The sequence below is a fragment of the Heloderma suspectum genome, chromosome 11, assembly GCF_057233095.1.
Source record: "Heloderma suspectum isolate Gila_16-S chromosome 11, 16-S_ref, whole genome shotgun sequence".
Lineage (NCBI taxonomy): Eukaryota > Metazoa > Chordata > Lepidosauria > Squamata > Helodermatidae > Heloderma > Heloderma suspectum.
In genome coordinates, this window is record NC_139468.1 from 1,610,970 (window position 1) to 1,638,884 (window position 27,915).

The window sequence follows — 27,915 nt, forward strand, 5'->3', positions numbered from 1 at the left end:
CACAAGAAACAATTTCCTTCTTTTCAGTTCAAAAGTCAGTGCTTATTGTAATTATTTGCGAATTCTTTACTTCATGAATTCTCATGAAAAAATTGATGCCAAAAGGGTTTTTCCCCAACACCAGAGCAATAAAAATAATCAGATAAAAGAACATATTTAACAATAACTAAGCAGAATTAGTGAACATAAAAAAAATGTAACTAACTGGTGATTCAGCTATGCTTGTCTGGTTAACACAGAGCCAGGTCTGATACAGCACAAAAAAAATCAAATGAAAAAAGAGTGGGTTACAGGGGTCTACCTAGCACTGTACAAGGTAAGTCAAGAGAACACACATGCACGCTGGGTGATCATGTATTAACATGGTGAGGCAAACAAAAATTTTTTCCTGCTGTAATATTCTCGTGTAAGAGAATAAGAAATAGAATCATCTCATTGAGATCAATGCACATTGCTACATAAGACAAGTTACCTGTCATTTGGATGACACTTTGCCTTTTAATAATGAAACACATTAAAAAGTTTTCTGTAGTCATGTTCTCTTTTTAACCAGTGGGCCGTATTGGTTGCATTTATCCTAAGGAATGTGCCTGCCACAGTTCAACAGAAGCTTTAGTGCAATAGATGAGCCCCGCACAGTTCAGTGGGCTAGCCAACCAAATCCAACATCGCCAATATTGTATGTATGTGGGGTACAAACGCAATGGTCTTTCACTCAAGGCAGCAACTCTCTATACAATTTCATCGCGAAAGGCCTGTCGTCATGGGAAGCCCAGAATGTAAACGCTGGATCAGAATTATCATAGAATCATAGGGTTGGAAGGGGCCTACAAGGCCATCAAGTCCAACCCCTTGCTCAGTGTAGGAATCCAAGTCAGAGCAACCCTGACAGGTGGCTGTCCAGCCTCGTCTTGAAGGCCTCCAGATGAGGCTGGACAGCCATCTGTCAGCGATGCTCTGACCTGGATTTCTGCATTGAGCAGGGGTTGGACTTGATGGTCTTTTGGCCCCTTCCAACCCTACTGTTCTATGATCCTATGATATTGCAGCTGTGGGGCATTATCTAACAGTCAGAAAGGGGCTTCTGCCATGCCTGAACCTCACAAGTTCTCCCCTGGGAATTGCATACTTTGGTGTAAAGCAGGGCCCAGTCTCAAGCAGAGAGGAAAGGAATTGCTCCTAGTGCAAGAAACGGAGCCACCAGGCTACTCAGTACAACACCAAATGCATGGACGAGATCCCAAAACAAGCATATACCCACACATAAAACTCCATCTTAGCCCTAGCACCATTAGGTCTGTGTGAAAAGATTTTAGCTCCCCCCACCCCCCAATTTCATCTAATTTGCTTTCAATTATCAGAGTATTCCCAGTGGATTACTAAATGACGTGAAAGGAGGATTACCAGTTTAGGTCTAATGCAACAGTGGTTATTTAAAATGATGAGAATAAAACACTTAAAAAAAACATCCAACTACTATAGTTGTCACATGATAGCTTGAAAGTTTCACTTTTAAAACAGATTTAAACCTGACAGCACGTGAACTTGTATCTGCAGGATACTGGACACACAAAACATGGGGCAGGGTAGGCACTCTCCTGGCTAACCAGAAGCATTAGGCCAGCTGCCCTCCAGATGTGCTTGACTACAATGCAGTGCCCATGATGGGGGTTGTACCCAAACATCTGGAGGGTGCCAGGAAGGCTGCATTAGACAATAGCGGCATCACACAAGTGCAATGCCTAACCTGCCCCCTGCAAAGATCATTGCTCCTCCTGACCCCCTGGGCCCAGCCCAGCAAGCACTGCCAAGCAGCCCTGAATGGCACCTCTGCACAGCGGCACTGCCTGGTGTGTGTGGCGGGGGGGCAGCAACAGCAGCACCCCCTCTCTGCCAGGCAGAAGTGCTCTGAGGGAGGGTCAATATAGCCCCCGTGTGCTGGGCATCTTCTTCAGGGGCTGCTCTGGAGAACGCTGGGCCCGCCACCCAGGATGCAGCCCAAATAGAATGGAAAAGTTCAAGTCTCTTTCGGTTTGGTTCTTTAAGGGGCTAGTTAATAGTTGCAGATTTTTCAGGAAGAGCACGCGCACACAAAATAAAATCTTAGCAATAGCTCTCTTTCTTAAGAACACACATGCAGAGAAAGCCGATTCTCCTAGAAAAACCACCACCACCGACCTGGAGCATTGCTGCGTGTTCTGCGGAAGCCCTGGCTCCTCCACGCGCTGCCTGGCCTGTCTCGGCACCCAGGAGATGGCTGCCCCCAGAAGGAGCAAAGGTGCCACGCCCAAGCTCTTCTCCTGCTCCTCGTAGCCAGGCTTTTTATGGGCTGCCTTGGCTCCAGCCATTCCCCACCTCTGGAGTCCTGATCCTTCACAGGGTCCTGTCTCCCTTCCCCTGGCCGACTTCTCTGGCGCTGGCTGTGGCTCACCCATGTCACGTCAGGCATGCAACCTTTTTATGGGGCATCTGAGCCTAAAAGGAAGGGTTTGCTTGGTATCTTGAGGCCAGGAGGGAGACAACAGCATTCCAACACCCTGAATGGCAGAAGTTAAAGCAGCCCAGGAGCCCCCACACCACGGAACGGCATCCACCCCAAACGGCTTTCCGGAAACGACTTGCTCTGGAACTGTCCCACAGCTAAAATGTCAGACTGCCAGGATTTCAAAAGCCTGCCCTGACCAGCTGGTGTCCGAGTCTTGTGGGCATTTGCCATTTGCAAGTCTCTCTCCCTCCCTCTCCCCAGTGAGATGCTTTGCCTCATGCCCTACTTGGATTTTTACAGAGGAAAAGTGATGGGATCTGCTTAAAGAGGAAGCAACGCAGCCAAGGCATTGCTTCAAGCACCAGGGGAACGGCCAACGTCCTGAAGCCTTGGTCTCAACCAACCCAGCGAGAGTTTCCTACCAATCCAGTTGATGCCAAAGTCTGAGCCAGCATGGGTACGCAGACCATCTTGCATGGCTGAGGTCCCAGCTGGCTCATCACGACCCTTTCCCCCTTCTCAGCCCTTGGAAGGCAAAGAGCACAATCCTCAGGGGAGCCTCCCCAGGGCAAGTCCTCTTGCCACGGATGGAACTGGGCAACAGCAGACCAGCCCCTCTGTGCCCCCAGCCCCACCACAGGGTTTGGGGAGGAAAGGTCCCTTGAGAATAGCGCCCCAGAATGTGATCTTGTCCTGTGGCACGTTGGTTTAGCACCCCGAGGGATTTATGGCTCTATGAAAATTCATCTTTAAACATCACCCTTCAGTTTTTCAAGAAAAAGCCAGCCAGCTGCAGACCTCTGAACAGGCAGCTGCTTTTTTGCACCCAAATGTTTTCAAGGGTGGATGGGTTGGGGAAACCTCAATCTTAATTTCCAGTTATTCTTAGTCTGATATATCAATAAGAAAGTAATACATCCCTGCAAACACTACAGAATCAGACATGCAATGCAATGGAATGCAAATGTATTACATCTCCGGCCTCAAGATTAGTTTTCCCCAATTAAGGATATTAAAACCAACACTTTTTTTAAAAAAAGTGATATTTTTTAGAGACTGTGAACATATATATGACCCCCCAAAAGGTGAAACCGTTTATTTGCCTTGGTAGTTCCTACCGGCTGCTCCTCCCCTTTTAGCCCTTTGTTGGTGGTGGTGCCGCAGAAACGTCTCACACCTGTCTTTCCCTGCACTGTCACCTCCAGCCGGCTGGCTCTCGGCCACCTTCCTTGGGCAATTGTCCACTGGTGCGAAACGACCCATGTGATTTCTCTAACAGCAGCAGCAAAAAGGAGGCAAGACCAAGTCTGGAATCTTTGGGAGGCAGCAATTTGGAGCCTGTCGCCCAATCCAGCCATCTGTGTTGATGTGCACAGGGAACTCTGCCTCCCGAATCAGCTTCTCCATTCCTGTACAAGCTCATTCCTATGTGTACCACTGGGAGGTGCACTCCCTCTAGTGCAACAGGTGTGCCAGAGCGTCCAAGAACCCTACGTACACATGAGGGTGCACGTGGCACTTTGGATCTGGCAACGTGGTGCACCCCACCAAACTTGGTTGCTGTGTGAGGCCCATTCATTTCAGTGGTGCTTGTTTGGTGAGCCCGGGGAAAATGCAACAGGGGACCCAACGCAAGGCTGACCAAGATGAATGGGGATAGCCCAGGAACACTGCTCGCGGGACCTTCTTGCGTAATTTGGACTTGCTACACTCTTGGTATCCTGAAGCCTAGTTATCCACTTTTATTACAGCAAGAAATGCTTTTCAGTAAGTAAAATTGTAAAATCTAATACTGGCTCTGGATCAGGCTGTATCCTTCAGAAATGTCTTTAAAATTGGTAAGATTGTATAATCCCTGCTGAAGAATAAAGCAGCTGGTAGAGCGATTTTTTTTAAATGCCACAACTAAGTCACTGTAAGTGTTTCTGCTGGAGGAGGCACTTCCATTAAGACAAATACAATACGTCTGTCTTTTAGATACAGTGTGCTACATACATATTATATATATATATTTATTTTAAAAAAGTCAACCCAACATTTCAACAGCAGGGTGGTCCTTGCTCTCCATCCAATCAAAACCTGCTGAAGTCATGGAGTTCATAGATTCATTGCAGATCTGTTGGAACAAGGGGTCATTTTTTAGTTCTTCCAGTGTCGTCTCATCATCTTGGCCCTGCTGGTGAGCGGGGTCAAACAGCAGGTTTGTGTCCAGAGTGTTCAAATCACTGATGCTGCCTGAGAGCTCGGAGGTCAACCTGATGTCGCTGGAGAAGACAGAGGAGGCCACGTTGCTGAGATCCGAAGCCACCTGGTTGACCAGCTGCTGGCTGGTTTGCAGGCTGCTCTCCTCCAAGAGGTCTTTCACGGTGCTGCTGAAATCGAGCTGCTGCTCTCCGGTTTCCGGTTGTGCTTGGTTATCTCCAGAAGCAAAAGTGATCTGACTGGCGCTGCTGTTTTTGGTGAGGTAACTTGGTGCTTGGAATTCAAAAACTGATGGGTTGGGATTGAGCATGTTCTGGGCGTTGGCACTCGGGAAGGCAGCTGACGTCTCTAAAATCTGAGTCAGGTTCATCCTGGCCGTATAATTTGAGGGCATATTGTTTATTCCCAGGCCCCTCACGGCATCGTCATTATCCGAATCGAGCTTGTTTAGCAAGACATTTGTTATCTTCTTCGAATTGGCCTGTTTCTGAGGAGGCGGGAAAGCCGTCTGCATCATCACAGTCAATGGGACAGACTGACTCCGCTGGGCGAGTGCGTTGGCACTCGTGTCCGTGTGGAGGTTTGCAAAGGTGTGGTGGACCTCCGGAGTGACAGGGCTGCCAAAAGGCGTGGTGGTTGTGGTGGCTGCCACGCTGGAGCGTGGCATGTGAGCTACGGGGCAGACGGTGCTGCCACTAAGATTGCGCTGGCGGTGGACAGCGGGGCTGACACTCCGGCAACGGAAATTGCTGTTGTGAGAGGAACCCGTCCCTTTGTTATCGAGAGGCGCCGGCACGGCAAAGCCTTCTTGCTTGTTGCCGCCGCCGCCACTGCTGCTGACAGGAGAGACAGGAGTCACCCGGCCAAAATGGGGCTCGTGGTGCCGCGGCTGAGACTGGTATGACTGGCCGGGAACCGCAAAGGCGTGAGGCTTCCGGAAGCGGTCTTCCACCAGCTCCTGGTAGCTTGGGAGGATGCCCTGGCTGGACACCGAGGGGTTGCTCACACCGCCATAGCCGGTGTTCATCCACTCCAGCTTGGTTTTGTCGGGGTGGGTGGCCGTGGGCCGCTGCATGGGCTTCACGGGGCTGCTCGACACGATGCTGGCATCGTGGTAGGCCATGCTGGAGCTGATGGGAGTGAAGGCAAAGGGGTTCCGGCATTCCACAGGACTGGGCGGGACGCTGCTGCTGCAGTTGGAGTGCGGCGTGCCGATGGGCGTGTGCCGGCTGCTGCCCAGAGCACTGTCGACAGGCGTCGTCTGGGCCATCCTGGAGCAGGGGCTCTCCCGTGACACGCCTTGCGACCCCGCAAGGATTTCGGAGGTGGGCGTGGGGGTGGGCGTGGGCGTGTGGACAGGAGTGCCGCTGTTGTGGACGGGGTGGTAGAAGTGGGTGCTGCTGGCGTGAGAGGACAGGGCCGCCACCCCCGGGACCGCCCCCTGGCCCTGCAGGGCCACGCCCAGGGAGGTGCTGTAGAGGTGGCCGCCGCTCATGGACATCTGCTCTTCCATCAGCACCAGCTCCTCCACAATGCTGTCCTGGGTCAGGTCCTCATCGAAGGAGAAGAAGCTGTCGCTGGGCTGGGAGGCTGCGTCCTCGAACTCCTTCAGCTCAGGCTGCGGAGGGAGCTGGCTCGCCGCCTGCGCTTGGAGCTGCTGCTCTGGAGAGGGCTCGTGCCCCTGGCTCTGCAGCGGCTGGCCGTACGCCGCCACCTGTTGCTGCCGCAGCCCTCCTCCAAGGTGCGCAGGCTCCCAGGCAGGCTCGGGCAGTTCCTCAGGGCCGGAGGGTCTGGCAAGGGCCAGAGTGCTGAGCTGCTGCTGCTGCTCACAGTTCAAGGGGGCAAAGCCCAAGCTCTTTGTGAGATGCGGCCACACGTCGGGGTTGAAGCTGCTGTCCGGCTTGGAGCGGTTCTCTAAGACAAGCAAATTTCCTTCCAACTTCACCCGGATGTCTGGGGATGAGGCTGCTAGCTGCTGCCCAAAGGTGGAATCGCCAGAGCTAATGACGATATCAGCATCCAGGGGGCAGTCAGGCACCAGGCTGCTGGGCAGTGCGGAATGGACTTGGATCATGACCCTGCCGGGAACTTGCATCAGGGCGGCAGGCCCATCAGGTTTGGCGAGCGTCACCAGCCTCTGCTGCGCTTTCTTGATGCCGCTCGCTTTGGGGGCTTCTGTGCTGGCTCCAGGGACTTGCCCCGCTGAGAGCTTCTTGACTGGAGGGCCCTGGGAGTCTGAGAAGGCCAAAGGCAGCCTCTTCCTTGGGTTTTTAGTGCACAGTTTGTCCCCACTGGGAGGCGAGCTGCTGCTGCTGCTGCTGCAGTTCTGCGCAGCGACCGAGGGGGAGAGAGTGCTTGGATTCGTCTCGGATGAAGGCCCTGGGTGGGACTCGGTAGGCTGGGCGAGGCATTTCCTCCCGGAATCCTCCACTCTATGGTCACAGCCCTGGACACATTTTGCTTCTCCTAGAGCCCCCTCGGGCTGAACTTTCCAGGCTTCTGTTCCACCTCTCCTCTGCTGACTGACAGACGTGTGTACGGCCAGCTTCACCGCTCTGGATGAGTCTGGATTCCCTGGGCAACGCAGGAGGATCTCGTCCCGCACCGCCTCCGGCTCCATTTTGACTTCAACTGAAGACGCCATAGGAGCGGAGCCTCCTCCGCCACTTGCTTTGGTTCCAGGAGACTGCAGGGAAACCACGGAGCCATTCTTAATCTGTGGGATGGTCCTCAGCTCCTCCGCGGATGCCGAGCCAACCACCGGAGCGGTGTGCTTGACGGGCGTGCCACTGGCGCCGCTGGGGGCCAGGGAGATCGCGGTCATCTTGACAACGTTCATGTGCTGAGCAGGCACCACAGTCTTGATCGGGCTGCTGGTGAAGAGCACGGTCGTGGGGGAGCGGATGGTGAGTGCACTGGTGCTGGCTGGCTTGGGCAGGATCTGCGGGTACCGATGCCGGGCAGAACGGTCACCGACGGGACTGGCGGGAACATTCTGGGGAGTCTTTGGCGACTGCTTGACTGACTGCATGTGCTGAGTGACCACCTGGACGTTGAGTGGAAGAACTTTGCCGTCCGATGTGCCCACGGGACTTGGCGACGTCACCAGCTGTCGGGTCCTTGGCACCTGTTTGGGGAGGAAACGGAGCTCTCATTTAACGCCACGCAGAGGTGAAATGAAAACCAGCTACATGAAACACAGGCTCTCATCTGCAGAAGGCCAGTCTCCCTCTCTCCCTCCTACCCCTTCTGACTGACGCTGGCCCCTCCCCACTATCTCCCTTTGCTCTGCCACACTTCCGTTATCCCTCTCCCACGACTCCCAAACACACTTCTTGTTACCCCGCTCTCAAAACACTCTTCCTTGACTCATCCTGTCCCTCTACTGTCCACTCTCACCTCACCTCCAAATTGCTGGAATCGGCTCCCACTCTTTCAACTTTCTTCCAGCTTCTCTCTGGAGCCGCTCCCCTCTGACTTCCACCTTCTGCACACCACTAAAAGTGCCCTCACAAAATCACCCAAGATCCCTTCGCAGCCCAAGGTCCAACCCCTCCATGGCTCCCTGCACGTCAGAGGGTTCTGCGAGTTGGTTCTCTTCCTGCCTGTCCTGTCGACCGATCCCACATTTCCACCAGAAGCCCCTGCTCTGCTTTCATGCCTCCCCCGACCCCGCCGTAGGGTATCTGTTCTTGGCTCCCTGCAGTGCCCCACCAACCCTCACCAAATCCCATGCAATGAAGCTGAAACAGGCATCTGGAGATTCCCAACAGCCTTACCGTTATGGGGCTCGGGACAGCGGCCACCACAATGCCAATTGGCTGAGGAGACAAGATGGCCGGATTCCCGCTGGAGAGACTGGCGACCCCGTTGCTCGTGGCGCTCTCGGCCTTCTTGGCGGGGGACTCCCCTGGCAGAGGCGACTGCAGCTTCTGCTCCTGCTGCTTCTTCTGGATCTTGCGCTGCAGCTGCTGCTTTGCATCGATCGGCGAGGACAGGGTCTTCACCTGGGGCTGGAAGGAATGGCTCTCCGCAGTAGGGATGAAAGCAGAAGGCTGGGGGATCCCTTTGACTCCTGGAAGAGGAAGGCAAAGCATGACCCTCCCGGGTGGAGGCAGAGCTCTTGTTGCCCGGAACAGCGCCATCCCTGTGAGACCCTTTCCAGTTCGAGGACACTAGCTCACCAATGACAACTGCAGGATGAACACTAATTCCCCATCTGTACATTATGTGAAATAAGGAGTGATCATTTGCGGGGGAGGGGGGGCAGCTGGAACAGGGCTTTGTAAGCTACTGTGGGGTGGGAAAGTACCAGTCACCAAATTTCCCCTCTGTAAAGTGAACTCCCCCACCTGCAGCAAGGGCTTCACAGGGCTGCTGAGCAGGCAAACCCAACGACTGCCCAGTCTGCCCTGCAGCCGGAGTTGGCAGCTCTTCAGGTGGGTGGGCCTGGCTGCAGCACGGGGTCAGACCTGCCCTCCTTCCCCTTCCTGTTCCAAGCTGTGGCTGCAGCTCCATGGCACAGCGGATGAGAGACCAAACAGCTTCAAGACACAGGGGGATGCCTGCATGCTGCCCTATGCCCTAGAATTGCCCGCTGGCTGCTCCCCATGAGAATAAAGGACCCTGCCTGTACAAAGCCAGCACATCCGGGAGAAGGCTAGGCTCATTCTCCTTGACAAACGAGTTTTCGTAAGACCCTAAGAAGAGCCCCCTGTGCCTGATCAGACCAACAGCCCACCTCATCCAGCATTCTGTTCACACAGTGGCCAACCAGATGCCTGTGGAAAAACCACAAGGAGAACATGAGTGCAACAGCACCCTTCTACCCATGTTCTCCAGCAACTGGTATACACAGGCATTCTGTCTCTGATACTGGAAGTAGCACATAGCCCTCAAGCTTAGTAGCCATGGATGGCCTTCTCCTCCAGGAATTTGTCTAACCGCCTTTTAAAGCCATCCAAATGGGTGGCCATCAAAACATGTTGTGGTAGCGAATTCCATAGTTTAACTATGCGCTGTGTGCAGAGGTACTTCATTTTATCTGTCCTGAAGCTCCCACCAATCAGCCTTATAGGATGACCCTATTGGGTTCTAGGATTATGAGAGAGGAAGAAAAATGTTCCCCTGGCCACATTCTCTACGCCAGGCATAATTTTGTACACCTCTGTCATGGCTTCCCGTTACTCATCTTTTTTTGAAGCTAAACAGTCCCAGACATCGAGACCTTTCCTCATAGGGGAGTTGCTCCAGACCATTTTAGTTACCTTTTTCTGCATCTTTTCAAGGGGAAGTGAGGGTTATTGGGCGTTTTTTTTACACGAGGGAGTAATAAATCATGCAATAACTCCACACATCCTACTACTTATGTTCTGAAATGGTAGTTGTGGGAGGAGCAGCCGTACTATGAGCTTTTCCTAAACATGTCAGCAAGCCCTCTGCATTGGCACATATGATCCTCATGCACAGACTGTACCACCTCAGTTCCATCAAGGGAGGAACTGTCCAAAGCAGGTCCCTTGTGAAAATCATGGCACATACAATGCTAGAACTCCCTTGAAAGCTCTCTCTCTCCTTCTGACATGGTAAACTCCTTCACCCTTGCAGGCTGTGAGAGTGAAGATTCTTACCATATGTTTCCCAAGTCTGGTTACTAGAACAAAGCAAAACTCGTCTTTAGAGCCTCACCAAAAGAAATCTCTCTTGGGGTCCTAGGAGAGGCTCAGCTGCCCACATGTAGAGGAGAGGAAACGTGAACCCTCCTCACCCCATCAGAGGTCCCAACATAAAAGGTGCTCAGCTTTTCCTGGAAAAGGCGCCACATGCTTCTCCTCCCAGTGACCTGAGCAAACCCTCACCTGCTGGCGCACCGGCCATCACAGTTAACGCTGCCATGGATTTTGTGCCGATGTAGTGGCTTTTGACCAGGAAACGGGCCAACTCCAAGACAGAGTCAAAGGGCTGGCTGAGCACTTTCTGGGCCCACTCGCAGACCAGCTGGCAGGCGGCTGACACAACCTCCTCATCGGCGCTCTGCAGGTGCCCAGAAGACTCCACCCCTTCCAGCTGAAACCAAAACAAAACAGGTCCTGAGCAGCAGTAACAACCCCACAAAGCTACTACGGCACATGGAGTCACTCAGCATTTCAAGCAAGGTTCAGGGTTAGCGTGCTGCTGTTCAAGTACGGCCCAGCAGGTGGGAGGCCATTTTGCTTGCCTTGAAAAGGAACCTGGATTTTTGCCACCAATGTCCAATGCTGAGATGCGAAAAAGAATGCCAGCATCTAGTTGGGACTCTTCAAGGACCCATCAGGTTAGCCCGTGATCTGCCATCTGGAATGGCTTTTGTGGCTTCAATTTGGCCTTTTCACCCAGCAGATAGTTTTTGTACATAGAAAAGTCATGGTTTCAGACAGTCCCAGGGACTCTGCTAAATATGTTTTGCTGATCAAAGTCACAGCTCTGAAACCAGGTTCATTTATTTCGATAAAACCTTTATGGACAGTCCATTTCTCTATTAACTGTCCAGTATAAAGTCAAGGACAAAATCCAACTCCAAAATTAAGGCTACTGCTTGTAGATGTGAAATGATCACATCTACATTTTCATAGATGCAAAAATATATTGTGAAAACAGGCTATCCATGTCCTGGTAATGAGAGTTACATGGCCCCAACATTTCAAAAGCAAGCTGTGAGTAATCCAGGCACATTCGATATAATTTTGAAGGCATCTACATATAGGAGCGACACCCCCCACCCCAATTGTCTGCAAAATGTAATGAACTCAAATATTAGGAGACCTTTATTTCAGGGGCCATGCTTTGTTTTTAAAGGTTTCTCCCTCCCATCCGCTATAAACACACAAAATATAATGAAATCCCTTCTTTCAAAACACTCACACTTCCACAGAGCTAACACAGTGATCTTTCTTTTTGAAATGTTGAGCTGCCAGTTTCACTTGAACCTATTTTGTTCTAACCAAGGGCCTGTATTTCTGGGTTATTAAGGACTGGGCAACAACACAGCTCATCGGTACATATGTATGTGTGTGGGGCTGGGGGAAAATACGTCTCCAGTTTACCCCATCTCCAGTTTTATGGAAGTCAAGATTGGGTAGCGTTGGCATCTGCACGAATGCTTTCTTCCGAAGTCCACTATAGCAATATGTGATTTAAAAAATTAAGGTGCAAATAACTGCAAATGTCGTACATCAGTGGTAAAGACAAATATTTTTCTTTCTGTCCTATTTCTGTCCTATGAACATCCTTATGCAGCACTAAAATCAACACACTGGTACTCTGCACACACCGTTCCCTTTCTGGGCTTGGGAATAGGAGCCCAGGCTTTCCGCCTGGGGACCAAGGGCGAGGGAAGAGACTCTCTCGGCGTCTGGCCCCTGGGGCCTTCCAGAAAGGTTGAGAGGGAGACGACCGGAAAACATAAAGGATATTTTGATTTGCCTCTTGTGCCGAGGCGCCGAGCCTTCATGTTGGGAAAGACGTTTTTCATGATCTTCCCAAAGTCAGCAGCACTTAATGGATGGTAGCCAAGATTGTCACAATAGCTCCTGAAACGAAAGAACAGCGGACGTGAATGGCACTGTGACAGGCACTGGGGCGGTGCCAAAGGGGCATCATGCGGCAGGCTCACCGGCCCCTTTCTACTGCTCCAATGAATGCGGGCGCATCCCTGCAAAGACCAGCGCCTCCCACTCTCTCAGAGCACCCTGCTGACAGGAAGGACTCGGTCCCACCTACAGGGCACCCTGTCAGCCACGTGGCTCGCAAGGGGCAGATCACGTGGGATCCCAGGGGGCTGGAGCCAGATATGAGCGTCGCCCTCTCTGGGAGCTTTGTGAGGAGGCTCCCTGCTGCGCTTGGGCACCACCGACACAGCTGGCTGAAGGGAGCTGCTGCAGGCTGCTTGCTCCACAGACTCAGGTGGGCCCGGGGGTTTCACCTGGACACGCAGATGCTGGCCAGGTTCATCAGTCGCCACCACATCTGTCTCTACAGAACTGCAGTTCCTTCTGAACAGCAAGCGCTGCTAGGTATCCACGCTCTGGTCACATCTGGGTTGGATTACTTCCCTAGCATTACACAGGGGCGGTTCATTAAAGGCCACGCGGAAACAGCAAACGTTTCAGCAAATAGCTGCTAAATTATGAATGGCGGCTTCCCGGTCTCAATATATCTTGCAGCATTAAAACATCTTGTTTGGCTCCCAGTTTGCGTCCAGATGCAATCCAAAGTGCTGGTTTTAGCCTATAAAGCTCTAAACGGTCTGGGATCCTCATCTCTAAAGGACCATCTTCCCCTGCGTGAGCCTTCCCATTCTTTAGTTCATCTAGGAAGCCCCTTTCCAGGTGCCCCTGACTTCAGAGGTGAAGCTTGTGGTGACCCAGGACAGGGCCTCTCCTGTGGTGGCACCCCACTTGCAGAATACCACTCCAGAGACACTCATACGGACCCAGGCTTTAGCCCCTTTTCACACATCCTAGAAGGGCCTCTGTGCATTCAATTAATGCAGGAGGAGGGTAGCAACAGGTTCCGCCCCTGCGCCTTCATGTGCATAACTTCTATACACACTTTGTGGAATGTGTACATACCAGGGGTGGAGCATGCCTCTCCCAAATGTGTGGAGCGGGCTCCTGTCACCCCCATGGAAGACTGTTTTATTTCTCTGGGCATTTGATGGTTAACTACTTTGCCGATTCCTGCTGTTCCTTTTCAATCTTAATTGTGCCCTGGTCTCTGGATTTTATTGTTCGTTTGTATCGACTGCTAGCAGCATTGGAGACTAATTGGCAGGAGAGCAGGATAGAAATGTTTTCAATAAACAGGATCGAAATGCTGCTACCAGGCCAAGCCTGCTGCCGCCTGCTGGCCGCCCTGATCTGGCTCCCCTGGCTTCTGCGCTTGCCAGCCGTCTGGTTGCCTGGCTCGGCCTTCAGGCTGCCAGCTGCGACAGGTGCCTTGGGCCATGTCAGAGGTTCTGCTGTTGGGTCAGCGCCAGTGCCCCACAGAACTGCTGCGTGGGCTTGCCTCATCTCTGAGCAATCAAAATGGGCTCAGAGCAACGCAGCCCCTCAGGTCTTTGCACAGGCGAAGGAGGTGCTGTACAACTGGGACACAGCCCCTGCCAGGATTAGCCTTTGTCCTGCCTGAACAAGCTGCCAGTTCTACCACCACCCTCCCCAGCTGGCAGCACCACACATACTTAAGAGGCCTATTCTGTCTTGCGGGAGGAAGACGGAGAGTCTACTGACCCATGAGGAGCAATAAGCATGTCTGGGGTGCATAAAGAACAGTTGTGGCCTTTTAAGGCTACTGTTGCTGAAATCCCAGCGTCTCAGTGCTCTGCTCAGATAGAGTGCTCCTGTATAATGAGCTGGCTCAGAAGCTACAGTGCAAAAAAGCTTTCTGGGGTGGGGGCGGAATGTGTCCCCAATCGGCAACATGGCCAATCGGCAGTCACATGTTACTGACTCTCTCCTCTGCCACCAGAGGTCTCACGGAGGCGGGCAAAGGGCACAGCAAGCGAGGCACTGGGCCTGAGCTCCCGTCCTCAGGAAGGCTGCAACCCTGACCTCCCTTGCGAAGGAGGAAGCCTCGCACTGAGCAGAGTGGGACTTACTTCTGTGTGAACATGAATAGGGTTTCGCTGCAAGACACCCAGCACATTGATGTTGTGGATTTGCATCAACTACCTTGAAAATATGTCGAATTATTCCCAGCTAAAAAGGAAACGGTACGCAATGTGACATTATTTTAATAGCTAGGTTTCTTGTGAGACCTCCAAGGAACCTTTTGTGCCCCTGCGCAGCAGAGAGTTATCAGGGAGCGGGGGGTGGGCAGGGAGATGTCCACGCAGCACAGAGCTAGCTAATTTCACATACCTTCAGACCCGTTCTTCGAGCAGGTCCCTCCTGCATAGGGGCTACATCCTCATGTTGGCCCTTATGACGGAGAGACCTGCTCCAAGCCTCTCCAACGCTGGAGCGCTGTGGCTGGTGGAAAGCCCCACAACCGCCGTGCTGTTCATGCATCTCTTTAAGACCGGAGCACAAGCCTCCCGGGAGAAAACAAGAAGGGCTGAAGGTGGCATCAGAATGCGTTTGCTATAGGATCCCACTCTTCATTTTATTCTTGTACCTCACTTGGTCCAAAAGCTTCTATATCAGCTCTGTCTGTCAAGAAATCTGGTGCCTGATGTCACCTCTATCTGAAAAACGGGATTTTCTTTGTAACCTGGCTTGCTCGTTTGAGGGCAACATCTCTTGCACAGTCCAAGACACGTTTCTGCCAGCTCGGAGGAAGAACTGTGATGACCTAGGAAGGCGCCAGCCTCCTGCACAGGAGCTGCATGCAAGCACGGAGCTTCTGTGTGAGCCAACGAGGCTTGCGGAGGAGATGCCTGCTCTGCCCTGTTCGTATGCTAAAGCCCGTGTCCTTTTATTATACCTTGTTCCTTGGGCAAGAAGGCGACGGAGATGTTAATGAGCAATTCAGCACTTCCCCTATGATCGCTGGTCCTTGTCTGGCACCGCCTATTGAGGGAAAGCACGTCTCCCAAGGCGTGTCAGTCTTCCAACAGTCAGCCTTCTGTTATACCAGACTTCCCCAACCAGGTGCCCCCTGGATCTTTTGGACTACAACTTCCAGGATCTCTGACAACAGGCATGCTGGCTGGGGCTGATGGGAGCTGAAGTCCACAACATCTGCAGGGCACCAGGTCGAGGAAAGTTGTGCTACACCATGTTAGGAACCCAGCTGGCTCTGCAACGGTGGGGCTGGGATTGGCTGAAGCCATGCGACTGGGCCGCCTCACCTCTCCCACTGCCCTCGCGCGGGGCTCCTTTAAAAGCAGGAGATGCTGCTGTCTAGCTGAGCCCGAGCACCAAGGGCTGCTTTAGCCTGCTGCCATGTTGACAGCGCCCCTTCCACCGAGTCTGAGCACCATCCATCTAGCACAGCATGGTCTATTCTCGGTCTCCAGAGCATCATGGAGAGGCCAGCGCCTCCTCACAAGCAGGCAGTCCAAGGCAGGTATGTGGTCCTGGAGTGACAGGGCTGCAGCCACCACAATAAGGCCCACCAGAGCTGGCCCTCTGAGTGCCACTGCAAGGGCACCCGTGGCCAGCCTGACTGCTAAGCCTCCTTGTGAGGGCGAGGGAGAAGGCAGCTCAAACTGCCCTCCCCCCTTCTCTTTGGCAATGGGAACTGTTTTGCCGAGTTTCTTGACGGGGGTGGGGAGTGCACCCGAGTGGGAGAGGAGGAAGAGGGATGTGTGTCATCTTTGTGTGTACAGCCCCACCCTCCCTGGCTCTATCCACGGCCACCCCAAGCCCAGCCCCCAAAGGATTCCCCAGCCACCAATGCCGCCGTCCACCCAAAGTAGGTTGCTACCCCTGACCGACCACCTGGAATTCTTTTAACTGGAGATACTGTCAGGGATTGAACCTGAGACCTTCTGCCCCTGAGCTGCAGCCTTTCTCCGGAGGTTGGTAACCTGTAGTGGGGAGCAGGGCTGCTCCCAAGAAACAAAAACCCTAAAAGGTGGAGACAAAGGCTCAAAATGATACTCACATGATGAGCCAATTAAGCCGCCTCGAATTATTTTTTAGGGAATGTGTGGTATAAATCTTTTAAACAAATAAAGGTTAGGAAGGGGAGCAGGAGCTCCAAAGGGAGAAATGTACTGTAGTATACACGAACGCCAGCACATTCCCCTCTGATAGTCCTGTGCAGGATGAAAAAGATCATACGCCGCTGCTGCTGCGTCAGTTCGCTTGGGGCACGTTGTACCGGAATGTCTGCTCCGCCAGGGCTATAAGCGAAGGTGCTCTCGATTCAGAAACCACTTCCTACCAGAACACCTGTTCTGGGATCACACACGATGAAAGTGAATTACTACAATAAGGGCGTGTAAAAATCTCCTTGCCCCTGAAGACATCAGTCAACACACGTGAAGGCCACGTGCCACAATGTATTTCCACACCTAATCAACATTTAGAGGCTGTGGCTTCCCTTCTTCAGTGCAAAGCCATACTTCAAGATTTTGGCTATGGGGCAATGCTTTAGCAAGCACATATATTTTGGCTGCTGTTTTTCTCCAGACATAGTGTGAATGTCTAGCTTAGCTTATAGTTTAGAATAAAATATACTTCTCAGAATATGTTTTGCCTGGAAATTCAATTCTGGTTGAAGCAACCATGGAGGAGCAGCATAAATTCCAGCAGGGTTTAATCCACATTAACAAGACTGGGGGGCAGGGAAGTGTTATAAGCCCAGTTCTTACTCAGGGATGCAGATTTGGGGCAGGATTGAATGTTTCGGACAAGGACACTTCCAACATGCTTTTCCAGTGGGATTGTTTTCAGAAAAATAAAGCCTGTGCTAATAAGAGTGATGGCATAGCACAGAGCACGGAGAGGACGTGGAGCAGGGTGAACTGCCCCCACCAGCCATGCCCAGACAGAGGTGAGCCCCATCTGAAGGGCTTTTCAGAGCTGATGCATGCCTTTCCTTGCCCTTATAAACTTGCACTAGATGCTCTACAGGCCGGGAGAGTGGCTAAGGCAGCGGCTTGACCAACAGGGCTCCTGGCCAATAGCACGGCCTACACCACAGTCAATCTGTGGACAGCCCCTGGGGCTGACCCAGAGTGGCTGCAGGGGCTGACTAGGGCTGGGCCGGGCCAGGGCAGAGCCTTCCCCGCTTGGGCCCTTCCTTGCAACTGCCAGCCCTGCGCTCAGACCCCTCCCCCTCGGCACCGCTCCTGGGGCTGCACTCCTAGGCCCCCGAAAGAGCTGGCTAGCGCTGTCCCTTGCTTCTGCACCATCACAGCCCTCCTCCCTCCCCCTTCCAGCAGTCAGCCTCCCTCCAAGGTCCGGGCAGGACAGATGGCCCAGGCTGGAGCGTTTGGCTGCACCGCACCTGTTTCCGCTTCCACCCTCACTGGCTTGACCCTTGACCGAATCTCCAAGTGATCGTTCAGCTTTCTTCTACTGGAGGGCAGCTTGGCGAGGGGTCTTTTGGAAAAGTAGCCTTGGTTTCAAATACAGGAATAAATGATAGGCAGCTGTCACCAAGCATCAGGGGCCAAACTAGGCACATGAATCGGTTACGGGGGGGGTGGGGCATGTGTGTGAACGAAGTCCCCAGAACAGAAACTTTGGTAGGGGTCCCTCCCTGCCAGATAAAGTCATGTGTATGAATTAGAAATGAGCTGCTAAATAATGAGGCACAAGAGACCAGTCGATTAACATCTTTTATGATGCCATTACCCCCAGGACAGCCCCGCTTGCCCGCAGGGCATTCCGAGCGTTTATGACACCCTGTCCCACCAAGTCTGGGTCTTCGTGATGCTGACTCCAAAGCCTGGAATCTATTTCCTGTGGAGCTGTATGCAAGTCAAAAGTGCTTTCATATCAGCAGGTAAGTGGGGCCCTGCCATTGGTCTAAAGCGAGGAGGGTGGCATTCTGGCATTTGCGCACCATTCTACAGCTGTGCCTCTACAACATTCGTAGTGCTCTACGCCAACTGCTGCGAGTGACAGACAGACAGATACGTTTTAATACAAAAATCCCTGGCGGATAGGCCTATGCACTTTCTCGGGGACATTTCAGGGATACTCACCACCTTATCAGTTTCAGACACTGAACATATAGTTCACCTGTTTTGAAGCCACCATTCTGAAAGAGCCACCTAGGAAACTACCTTCCATGATCCATCCAGCCCAGACTTCCCCAACTTGGTGCCCTCCAGATGTTTTGGACTACAACTCCCACGATTCCTGACCATTGGCCATGCTGGTTGAGGCTGATGGGAGTTGAAGTCCATAACATCTGGGGGGGCACAGGTTGGGGAAGGCTGTTTGAGGCCAACATTATAGAATCATAGAATAGTAGGGTTGTAGAGGGCCTATAAGATCATCAAGTCCAAACCCCTGCTCAATGCAGGAATCTAAGTCAAAGCATCCTTGACAAGTCGCTGTCCAGCTTCATCTTGAATGCCTCCAGTGTGGGAGAGCCCACCACCTCCATAGGTAATTGGTTCCATTATCGTATTGCTCTAACAGTCAGGAAGTTTCTCCTGATGTTCAGCCGGAATCTGGCTTCCTATAACTTGAGCCCATTATTCCATGTCCTGCATTCTGGGATGATCAAGAAGAGATCCTGGCCTTCCTCTCTGGGACAACCTTCAAGTACTTCAACAGTGCTATCATATCTCCCCTCAGTCTTCTCTTCTCAAAGCTAAACATGCCCAGTTCTTTCAGTCTCTCTTCATAGGGCTTTGTTTCCAGTCCCCTGATCATCTTTGCTGCCCTCCTCTGAACCCTCTCCAGTTTGACTACATCCTTCTTAAAGTGTGGCGCTCAGAATTGGACACAGTACTCCAGATGAGGCCTAACCAGTGCTGAGTAAAGGGGAACTAGTACTTCCCGGGATTTGAAAGCTATGCTTCTATTAATGCAGCCCAAAATAGCATTTGCCTTTTTTGCAGCGACATCACATTGTTGGATCATATTCAGCTGGTGATCTACAACAACTCCAAGATCCTTCTCGCTTGTAGCATTGTTGAGCCAAGTATCCCCCATCTTGTAGTATTGTTGAGCCAAGTATCCCCCATCTTGTAACTGTGCATTTGGTTTCTTTTTCCTAGGTGCAGAACTTGGCATTTATCCCGATTAAATTTCATTCTGTTGTTTTCTGCCCAGCACTCCAGCCTATCAAGATCACTTTGAATTCTGTTTCTGTCTTCCAGGGTATTAGCTATCCCACCCAATTTTGTGTCATCTGCAAATTTGATCAGCATTCCCTGCACCACCTGCTCCAAGTCATTAATTAAGATGTTGAAGAGCACTGGGCCCAGGACTGAGCCCTGCGGTACCCCACTCGTTACTTCTCCCCAGTTTGAGAAGGTCCCATTGAGAAGCACTCTTTGAGTGATTCTGTAGCCAACTGTGGATCCACTAGATCGTTGTTTCATCTAGCCCACTTTGAGCTAGTTTGCTCATCAGGAGATCATGGGGCACTTTGTCGAAAGCTTTGCTGAAGTCGAGGGATATGATGTCTACAGCATTCCCACGGTCCACAAGGGAGGTGACTTGATCCAAAAATGAGATCAGATTCATCTGGCAAGATTCGTTCTTGACAAATCCATGTTGGCTTCGAGTAATCACTGCATTGTTTTCAAGGTACATACAGACTGAGTGCTTTATCATCTGCTCCAGAATTTTCCCAGGGATTGATGCTGGTCTGTAATTCCCAGGTTCCTCTTTTTTGCCCTTTTTGAAGATAGGGACAACATAAGCCCTCCTCCAGTCATCTGGCACTTCACCCGTCCTCCATGATTTCTCAAAGAGAATACACAGCGGTTCTGAGAGTTCTTCTCCCAGTTCCTTTATTACTGTAGGATGCAGTTCATCTGGCCCTGAAGATTTGAACTCATTCAAAGTAATTAGGTGTTCCTTGACCTTATGCCTCCCGATCTCAAGCTGCAATCCTGCCCCTTCAGCCTGTACTTTGCCTTTGCCAGGGGGGTCGTAGACCCTCTTTCGGGAGAAGACTGAGCCAAAGTAGGAATTGAGCACTTCTGCCTTTTCTTTGTCATCTGTTATCATTTTGACATCCTTATTTAATTGCTGAACCACCATTTCTTTCCTGTCTTTTACTATGCATGTATCTGAAGAAACCCTTTTTATTGCTTTTAAAATCCCTCGCTAACCTCAGCTCGTTCTCAGCTTTAGCCTTCCTGACGCCATTCCTGCAATTCTGTGCTACCTGCCTGTACTCTTCCTTTGTAGCTTGGCCTTCCTTTCACTTCCTATATGTGTACTTTTTTATTTTCAGGTCATCTCTAAGCTTTTTGTGAAGCCACATTGGCTTCTTCTGTTGTCTTCCACCATTTTTTCTTGTTGGAATTGTTTGTAACTGGGCCTTCAGAATTTCCTTTTTTAAAAACTCCCACCCATCTTGGACTCCTTTTCTCATTAGAGTCGCTTGCCATGGGACCTTCCTGATCATTGTTCTGAGTTTATTAAAATTGGCTTTCCTAAAATCCAGGGTACGCATTTGGCTACACTCTGCTTTTGCTTCCTTTAAAACCAAGAACTCCAGTATAACATAGTCTCTTACCCCCAGAGTTCCCATAACTGCTACTTTATCCACTAAGTCATCTCTGTTGGTTAGGATCAAGTCAAGGATAGCTGATCCTCTAGTTCCTTCTTCTACTTTCTGTAGGAGTTAGTTATCAGCAACACAAGTCAGGAATGTCTTGGAGGGGCCATGTTTTGCAGAATTCATCTCCCAAGAAATATCGGGGAAACTGGAAGTCCCCCAGTACTACTACATCTTGCTTCCTTGAAACACTGGCATTTTGCATTACAAAAGTTTCATCCTCGTGTTCTCCTTGATTGGGTGGCCAGTAGTAGAATCCGACCACCATGTTCCTTTTATTCTTTGCCCCATTTATTTTGATCCAGATGCTCTCGATGGGGCTACCAAGCTCATCCTCCTGTATTTCTGGGCAGAGTTATGTATTTTTCACATACAGTGCAACCCCACCTCCCTTTCTGTTCTTTCTGAACAAGTTATATCTTTCAATTGCCGTCTTCCAGTCATGGGAGTCATCCCACTAAGTTTCAGTTATACGTATCAAGTCATAATTTCCCTCCCGTATTAAGAGTTCAAGTTCATTCTGTTTGTTTCCCATACTCTGGGCATTAGTATATAGACATCGAAGACCATGTCCTTTATAGTCTGGCTTTCTTCCTACATGTGTCTGAAGACTATTATTGGCCGCTATTAGAGCTGTTGTTGTGTCCGTTTTGGTGCATGAGCTTTTGTCCATTGTTACCCCCAACTGTACATCTCTCTTCCCCGTAGGATTCAGTTTAAAGCCCTCCTGATGAAGTTCTTCATGCTGTGGCCAAACACATTCTTCCCAGCCTTTGTGAGATGCAATCCATCCCTTGCCAATAGCCCATCTTCCAGGAAGTATAGCCCGTGGTCCCAGAATCCAAATATCTTGCGCCGGCACCACCTTCGTAGCCAGTCATTCACCCGGAGTATTTTTCTTTCCCTTTCTATTCCTCTTCTAACTACTGGAAGGATGTTAGAAGAGGGATAGAAAGGGAATGAAAAATACTCTGGGTATTATCTCCAGGGGTCTTCATCAGCTCTGTTTCTGGAGGCATCTGAGAGCTGGACCTTCTTTTGGAGGAAGTGACATGCCCTGACTGGTCTCATCCAATGCTCCAGACCCACCAGGATCACCCTCAAGGCCCCAGGAACAGAAGCGGCAGCATGTTTGGATGGAGCCCAGAGCTGGATGAGCAGGGGGCACAATGCAGCATGTCAGATACCTAGAGCCCAACTTGTGAGGAGAAAGCATACTTTGGAGTAGGCTCTTTTGACAGGCCAAGAAGGGCTGGTGGGGCAGCAAAATTACAATAAAGCTGCTCATCTGGACCTAGCCTTTACTGAAACAACATCTCTCTTTCTGTGCTCCCTGCTGGATATCTCTCCAGCTAACCTGAACATCCTTATCCTCGTCCCATGAGACTGCTCCTGTTAAGGAAGGATTTTGAAGCATGTGGGAAGAACAGGACCCAGGCAGGCATAGCTGTTCAAGCGAAAGGTGGGCAGGATGCTGCCACTACCAACACTCCCCTTTTCTACAGCCTGGGCGCACCCTTTCCCAGGAAGAGCCCAAGTGGGCAGCCTGCCTTCAGTGGTTTCAGACCCCTTGTCAGTGGCACCTCTCATGTATGTCGAACTAGATCCTTCCATAAAGGCAGGAGGAAAGCTGTGCAGGACCAACAGGAAGGACAATCTTTAAAAAGTAAAAGAATTTAATGCCTGATCATCAGATGCAGAAATGCTTTCCATATCCCAGAGTGCCACTAACCGACTCCCGATAACCCCTTCATGTTGGAAGCGACGCTGAAAATCTTGCTTGGCAAGATGCCGCTAAGCACGACGCCGAGAGAAGCAGCTCTGCTCACCTCACATCCCCCAGACCTGCTGCACCAGCCAAGCGCGTTGCAGCATGCAGAACAGCCTTGGCGGCTGGTTCCTGGCTCACCCCTCCTTGCACCATTGCCTCGCCAGACAGCATACACTGCCAAGGGGTCCTTCCTTAGAGGCAGTGCAGCAGGGATGAAGAGTTTAAAAAAACATGGGGAGGAATAAAGGCTTCGCCTCAGAGGGACTCCACTCAAGGTGCCAACACAATGGCCCAGAAAGCAAAGGGAGCGACCACCAGCCCATCTCTGTCACCATCTGTCTGAGCCTGAGAGCTGATCATCAGGCGACACACAACAGAGCGATGACCCTCAGCCCCCTCACCTCAGCCTGCCCAAGGTGCAGAACGATCACGACAATGGCAGGGCTGAAGGCGAAGGAACCCTTTCCAAGGGAGGACAGAACAACTGTGTGTCAGGGTGGACACTGAGCCCATAGAATCCCAGAGTAGTTCTGATTCTGAGGAAGAGCAGTCGCTCCTGGGAGAGGAGCGTGCTCCTCTTTCCCAGGACCAACAGCTGACGGAGATTCTTCCCACCAGCATTCCTAGTTTAGTTAGCAGTCCAGGGAGTGACCAAGCACAGATAGCAGACTTGGTGGATGCGCGACGCAGACGCAGAGAGCAGCGCCAGATGGAGGGCGCGGAAAGGAGGTGAAGTGCCAGGTTGGCGCACAAACAAGGGCTGCGCCCAGAGGCTCCAAGGGAAAAGGGGAGGGACTCTCCCTAGTCCTTAAGTTCTGGGGTCTGCCAGTAATTCCCTTTCAAACGGGGACCAACTGTTCCAACTTAGGGCATAGGTACTGTGCTGCTCAGATCTAGTTGCAATCGGTATAGTTGTTAAGTTGTAAAAGAAGAATAAAGCTTTGAAAGGAATCCCTTTGTCTGTGTCTGGACTTGGCTACTGGTTTAGACAGAGAGAGACCTCCAAGGAGCCCTTGACACTGTGCTCATTTAAACGTGGCCAGCGCCATGTTCACGCGATGTTTTGGGAGTTAGTTCCTGCGCTCTGCGGCACCATCAGCCCACCAGCAATAGCTGACACCAGAGACACAGAACCTCGTTCAGCCCAAGGACCAAATTCCATTTCGGAGAAGCTCTCGGGGACCACAGTCCAGTGGTGGGCAGGGCCAAAGGCAAATGTGGCAAGGCCAAAAAATCCAGCAGCTTTTTGCTCAAAGCTCTTCCTGCCAGGAAGTCAGCCTTCAGAGAGGCATTTCAGCCCTTTAGAATGGGGAAAGGCTGCACAAGAGCCGGGAACCACCAAACCACTGGCAGTTGGGGAGGGGGGCGTGGCCACGTGGGGAACCCTGGAGGGCCAGACTGGGCCCTCAGGCCTGAGGTTCTGCACCACTGGCATATGCCCATGCCAAGGAGCCCTGGCAGGCCAAGGTATTTGCAGCTGGGTTTAAATGAGAAACCAGCACAGTTCAATGGTGTTTTCTTGCTCACTCAGCTTCATGTTTGAACACTGGAGTAGATGGACCCCTGTCCCGGCTCTGTATAAGGCAGCTTCCTATGTGCCTCCAAAGTGGCAAGGAAGAGGATGGCTAGGAGACTTTCAGGACTCCAGCCCAGGCTACAAGGGAGTACAGGAGAAGGGACAGTAAAGGCCACAGGGTGAACCTCATGTCCTTCTCCTCCTACGGCCACTCTGAGGGGCAGTTGGGGCATGTCCTTCTCATGTAGCAGCCATATCGGGGGTCAGACTAAGTAGCCTCATGCAGTATCATACTTCATGTTCTTGCTGAGCTCTTTCTCCCTTAAATATATTGTTGTAAGCTGACGAGACACAGGAATTCCTTATCTTGTCAAAGGTCATACAATTGTATATCTTGTTCTCTGCTGTTCTCTTCTGTTCTCTGCTTATCACGGCTACCCTATAACCCAGTTCTTGTATTATAAACAATGGTGCTAGGAGAAGAAATGTTGAGGACTGCAACCCCACATGGGAGGGACAGGAGGAGCCGTTTCCTATGTGTCACAATATCTATAAAAACAATGTGCTAATGTAAATCGGGGCTTTTGGCTCTTTGGAAATGATTCCAGCCTTAAGCCCGCGCGTTAAATAAAGAATCTCTTTTTCCTTCACTCCGTGGTCTCTCTGACTCTGGGTTCTGCAACACTCACACACACCACCCCCAACATATTGGTAACTTCCCTAGGCAAAGTACAGACGTTGTTTGAATAACCTAGCCAAAGGGTTAAATTTTGAGACAAGGGAATCTTTGCTCTCAAAAGTATGAGAGAGCCCCCCTCCCCTTCCTCACCTAGTCCTCTGCACACGGCGCTACTCAATTCAGTGTTCCTGGCAGACAGGATCCCACCGGAATCTTGTGGATCCCACCTGTCTCATTACTAGCATGTGTTAAATCAGGCCTTTGACCATTCGAAATGATAACTAAATGCTGCGCTTGGTTGGTTAAAACCATTTGATTTTGGATGCCACTACAGATGGAACACAGCTGTGCTCCCAAGACGTGAAAGCGTGGGTTTTCCTTGTGGCCTAGAGACATGAAGGAGACCTGTTGGAACCAGCTAACCAGGTGGTTTGAGGCAAGGCAGATGTGTCCCGCCTAGAAGGGAGCACAGCCTAACCGTAGTGACTCAACTTTGGAGCTTTGTACCACATGGCAGTCTTACCCCCTCGAAGATAGTAAACATGCAGGGGGCAGTAAGGCTGGGCGCTCTTGTGTTAAAAGGAGGAAGGGCACAGACTCCAGGGGCTGAGGTTTCAGGCAGAAGGCCAGATGTTCAATCCCCAGCTGCAAGAAAGAAAAAGACAGAAAGACAGACAGACAGTCCGTCCTTCTGTATAGGCCACCCTGGTCTTTATATTCTGAGGGGGAGGGCTTGCTGGCCATACCGCAGCCTCCTGAGGTTTGTTTGGCTGTAGAAACACTTGTTTCCCCAGGTATTTCCCTGACTGCTAGTATTGTCAGCTACCCCTAGTTATTTTAAATGAGAAGTTATTGTTTTTATTACTGTTTTATTGCTTTAATGATTGATTTTATTGTATTTTATCATGATTTTATATTGTACACTGGTTTGGCATTTATTTATTTTGTAAAATAAATAGGAGCTGTGGGAAGGAGGGCCAGCCAGCTGCACCGGGTGGACCCTGAGCCTGCTTCTGCCCCTGCCAAACAACAGGTACTTAGGCGGGGCTGCCAGAGACAGCGCCTTGGCATCGCACCAAGTGCGATGCTAAGTGCTCACTTAGCGTCGCACTTGGAGACGCATGGGGGAGCATATGAAGATCTACCCACCACCTCCAGAGACATCAGCAGCCAGTGATACCAGCAGAAAATAGCAGCAGCAGAGGGCAGCAGCTGTACAGATCAGAAAGAAAGGGGCAAACACAGATCTTATCTGCCCCTTCTTAGCTGCTGCTCTCTTTTATATTCTTTTATACTGTTTTATATTTTACATCTTAATATTTTAATATGTGCCTGGGAAGCCCATTGAACAACTCAGGGGGTCGGGGAGGTGCCACCATAACTGTGGTCATGGGCAGGGAGAGGTATGGTGTTGGGGGATTAACAGGCCAGCTGAGGAGAAGACGGGCTAGACACCTTATTGCTATCTCCTCTTCTGGGTCTTCCTCCAATGTGATGGTTCCTGGTTGCCTTAACAGTTTGCCCTCGGGTCTGGTGCTGCTGCTGCTGAATGCCAGGTCGGTCCAAAATAAAATCTCCCAAATCCATGATTTGATTGTGGATGAGGGGGCTGACCTGGTATTTATTACTGAGACCTGGGTGGGGGAACTGGGAGGGGTTACTCCTGGGTACTCAGTGCAGCACCAACATCAACTGGAGGGTCAGGGAGGGCGGGTTGCCGTGGTCTATAAGAATTCAATCCTTCTCTCCAGGCTTCCTGCTCATTCAGGTGCAGATCTTGAGTGCTTGTACCTTGTGTTGGGTACCCGGAACAGATTAGGGATTCTGTTGGTGTACCGCCCTCCCCACTGCCCATCTGACTCCCTGCCTGAGCTGACGGAGGTGGTCTCGGACTTGGTGTTGAGGACCCCTAGGATGATGGTCCTGGGGGATCTCAACTTCCATGCCGAGGCTGCTGTATCCGGGGAGGCTCAGGGCTTCATGGCCGCCATGACAACCATGGGGCTGTCCCAACATGTCAACGCATATAAAAGGACACATGCTTGACCTAGTTTTCTCGACTGGGCAGGAGGAGGATGATCTGAAAGTCGAGGAATTAACATCTGTCCCTTTATCATGGTCAGATCACTTCCTGTTGAGGTTTAGACTCTTGGCAGCCTTCCCCCTCTGCAAGGGTGGGGGACCTATTAAAATGGCCCGCCCCCGGAGGCCAATGGATTCCGATGGATTCCAGAGGGCTCCGGGGGATTTTCCTGCTGGTATGGCTGGTGCTCCTGTCGAAGCCCAGGTCGCTCTGTGGAATGCAGAGATGACTCGGGCGGTTGACACGATCGCGCCCAGGCACCCTCTCCCTCTGAGCAGAGCTTGGCCAGCTCCTTGGTATACCCGAGCTGAGGGCAGTGAAGCAAGAGGGGAGACAGCTAGAACGCTGGTGGAGGAAAACTCGTGCCGAGTCTGACCGAACACAGGTAACAGCTCACTATCGAGCCTATTCTGTGGCGGTGAGGGTGGCAAAGAGACAGTTCTTTTCCACCAGCACTGCATCTTCTCAGTGTCGTCCAGCTGCTTGCTACATTCTGGGCCAGGGAAAGAGACTGCGGAACCCTCGGTAGCACGCTGTGATGAGTTTGCACGACACTTTGAAGGTAAAGTCGCTCAGATTCGCCATGAATCGGACACCACGATTAATGCAGTTCCATTGGTAGAGCCATTCAGAGCACCGTCTGGTCCAGTTTTATTGGATGAGTTTCAGTTACTGAGGCCTGAGGATGTGGACAAGGTGCTTGGCCAAGTCCGATGGACCACTTGTGTGCTTGACCCTTGCCCTTCATGGCTTATTACATCAAACAAGGAGGGGATGTCTGGCTGGGTCCAGGAGGTTGTAAATTCCTCCTTGAGAGAGCGAGTGGTGCCGGCTCCTTTAAAAGAGGCGGTAACCAGACCACTCCTGAAAAAGCCTAACCTGGACCTGGGGGATGTTAACAATTATAGGCCAGTGGCCAACATCCCCTTCTTGGGCAAGGTGCTTGAATGGGTGGTTGCAGGCCAGCTCCAGGGACTGTTGAATGAAATGGATT

At 51.4% G+C, this 27,915-nt stretch overlaps 1 protein-coding gene across 2 annotated transcripts in view; it reads right to left on the reverse strand.

Moving 5' to 3' along the window:
* Positions 1–4,212: 4,212 nt before the first annotated feature.
* RFX7 (regulatory factor X7) overlaps positions 4,213–27,915 on the reverse strand; it is a 64,837-nt gene continuing 41,134 nt past the window's right edge. The window contains exons 5-9 of one of the 2 annotated variants that reach the window (XM_084816514.1): positions 12,135–12,255; positions 11,770–11,850; positions 10,546–10,753; positions 8,467–8,762; positions 4,213–7,814 (exon numbers count right to left, since the gene is read on the reverse strand). In XM_084816514.1, the coding sequence (XP_084672640.1) occupies positions 4,512–7,814; positions 8,467–8,762; positions 10,546–10,753; positions 11,770–11,850; positions 12,135–12,255 (4,009 nt within the window). In that variant the 3' untranslated portion in view covers positions 4,213–4,511. Of the gene's footprint in view, positions 7,815–8,466; positions 8,763–10,545; positions 10,754–11,769; positions 11,851–11,996; positions 12,256–27,915 lie in introns of both variants that reach the window. The other variant, XM_084816513.1, reaches the window with a different exon arrangement.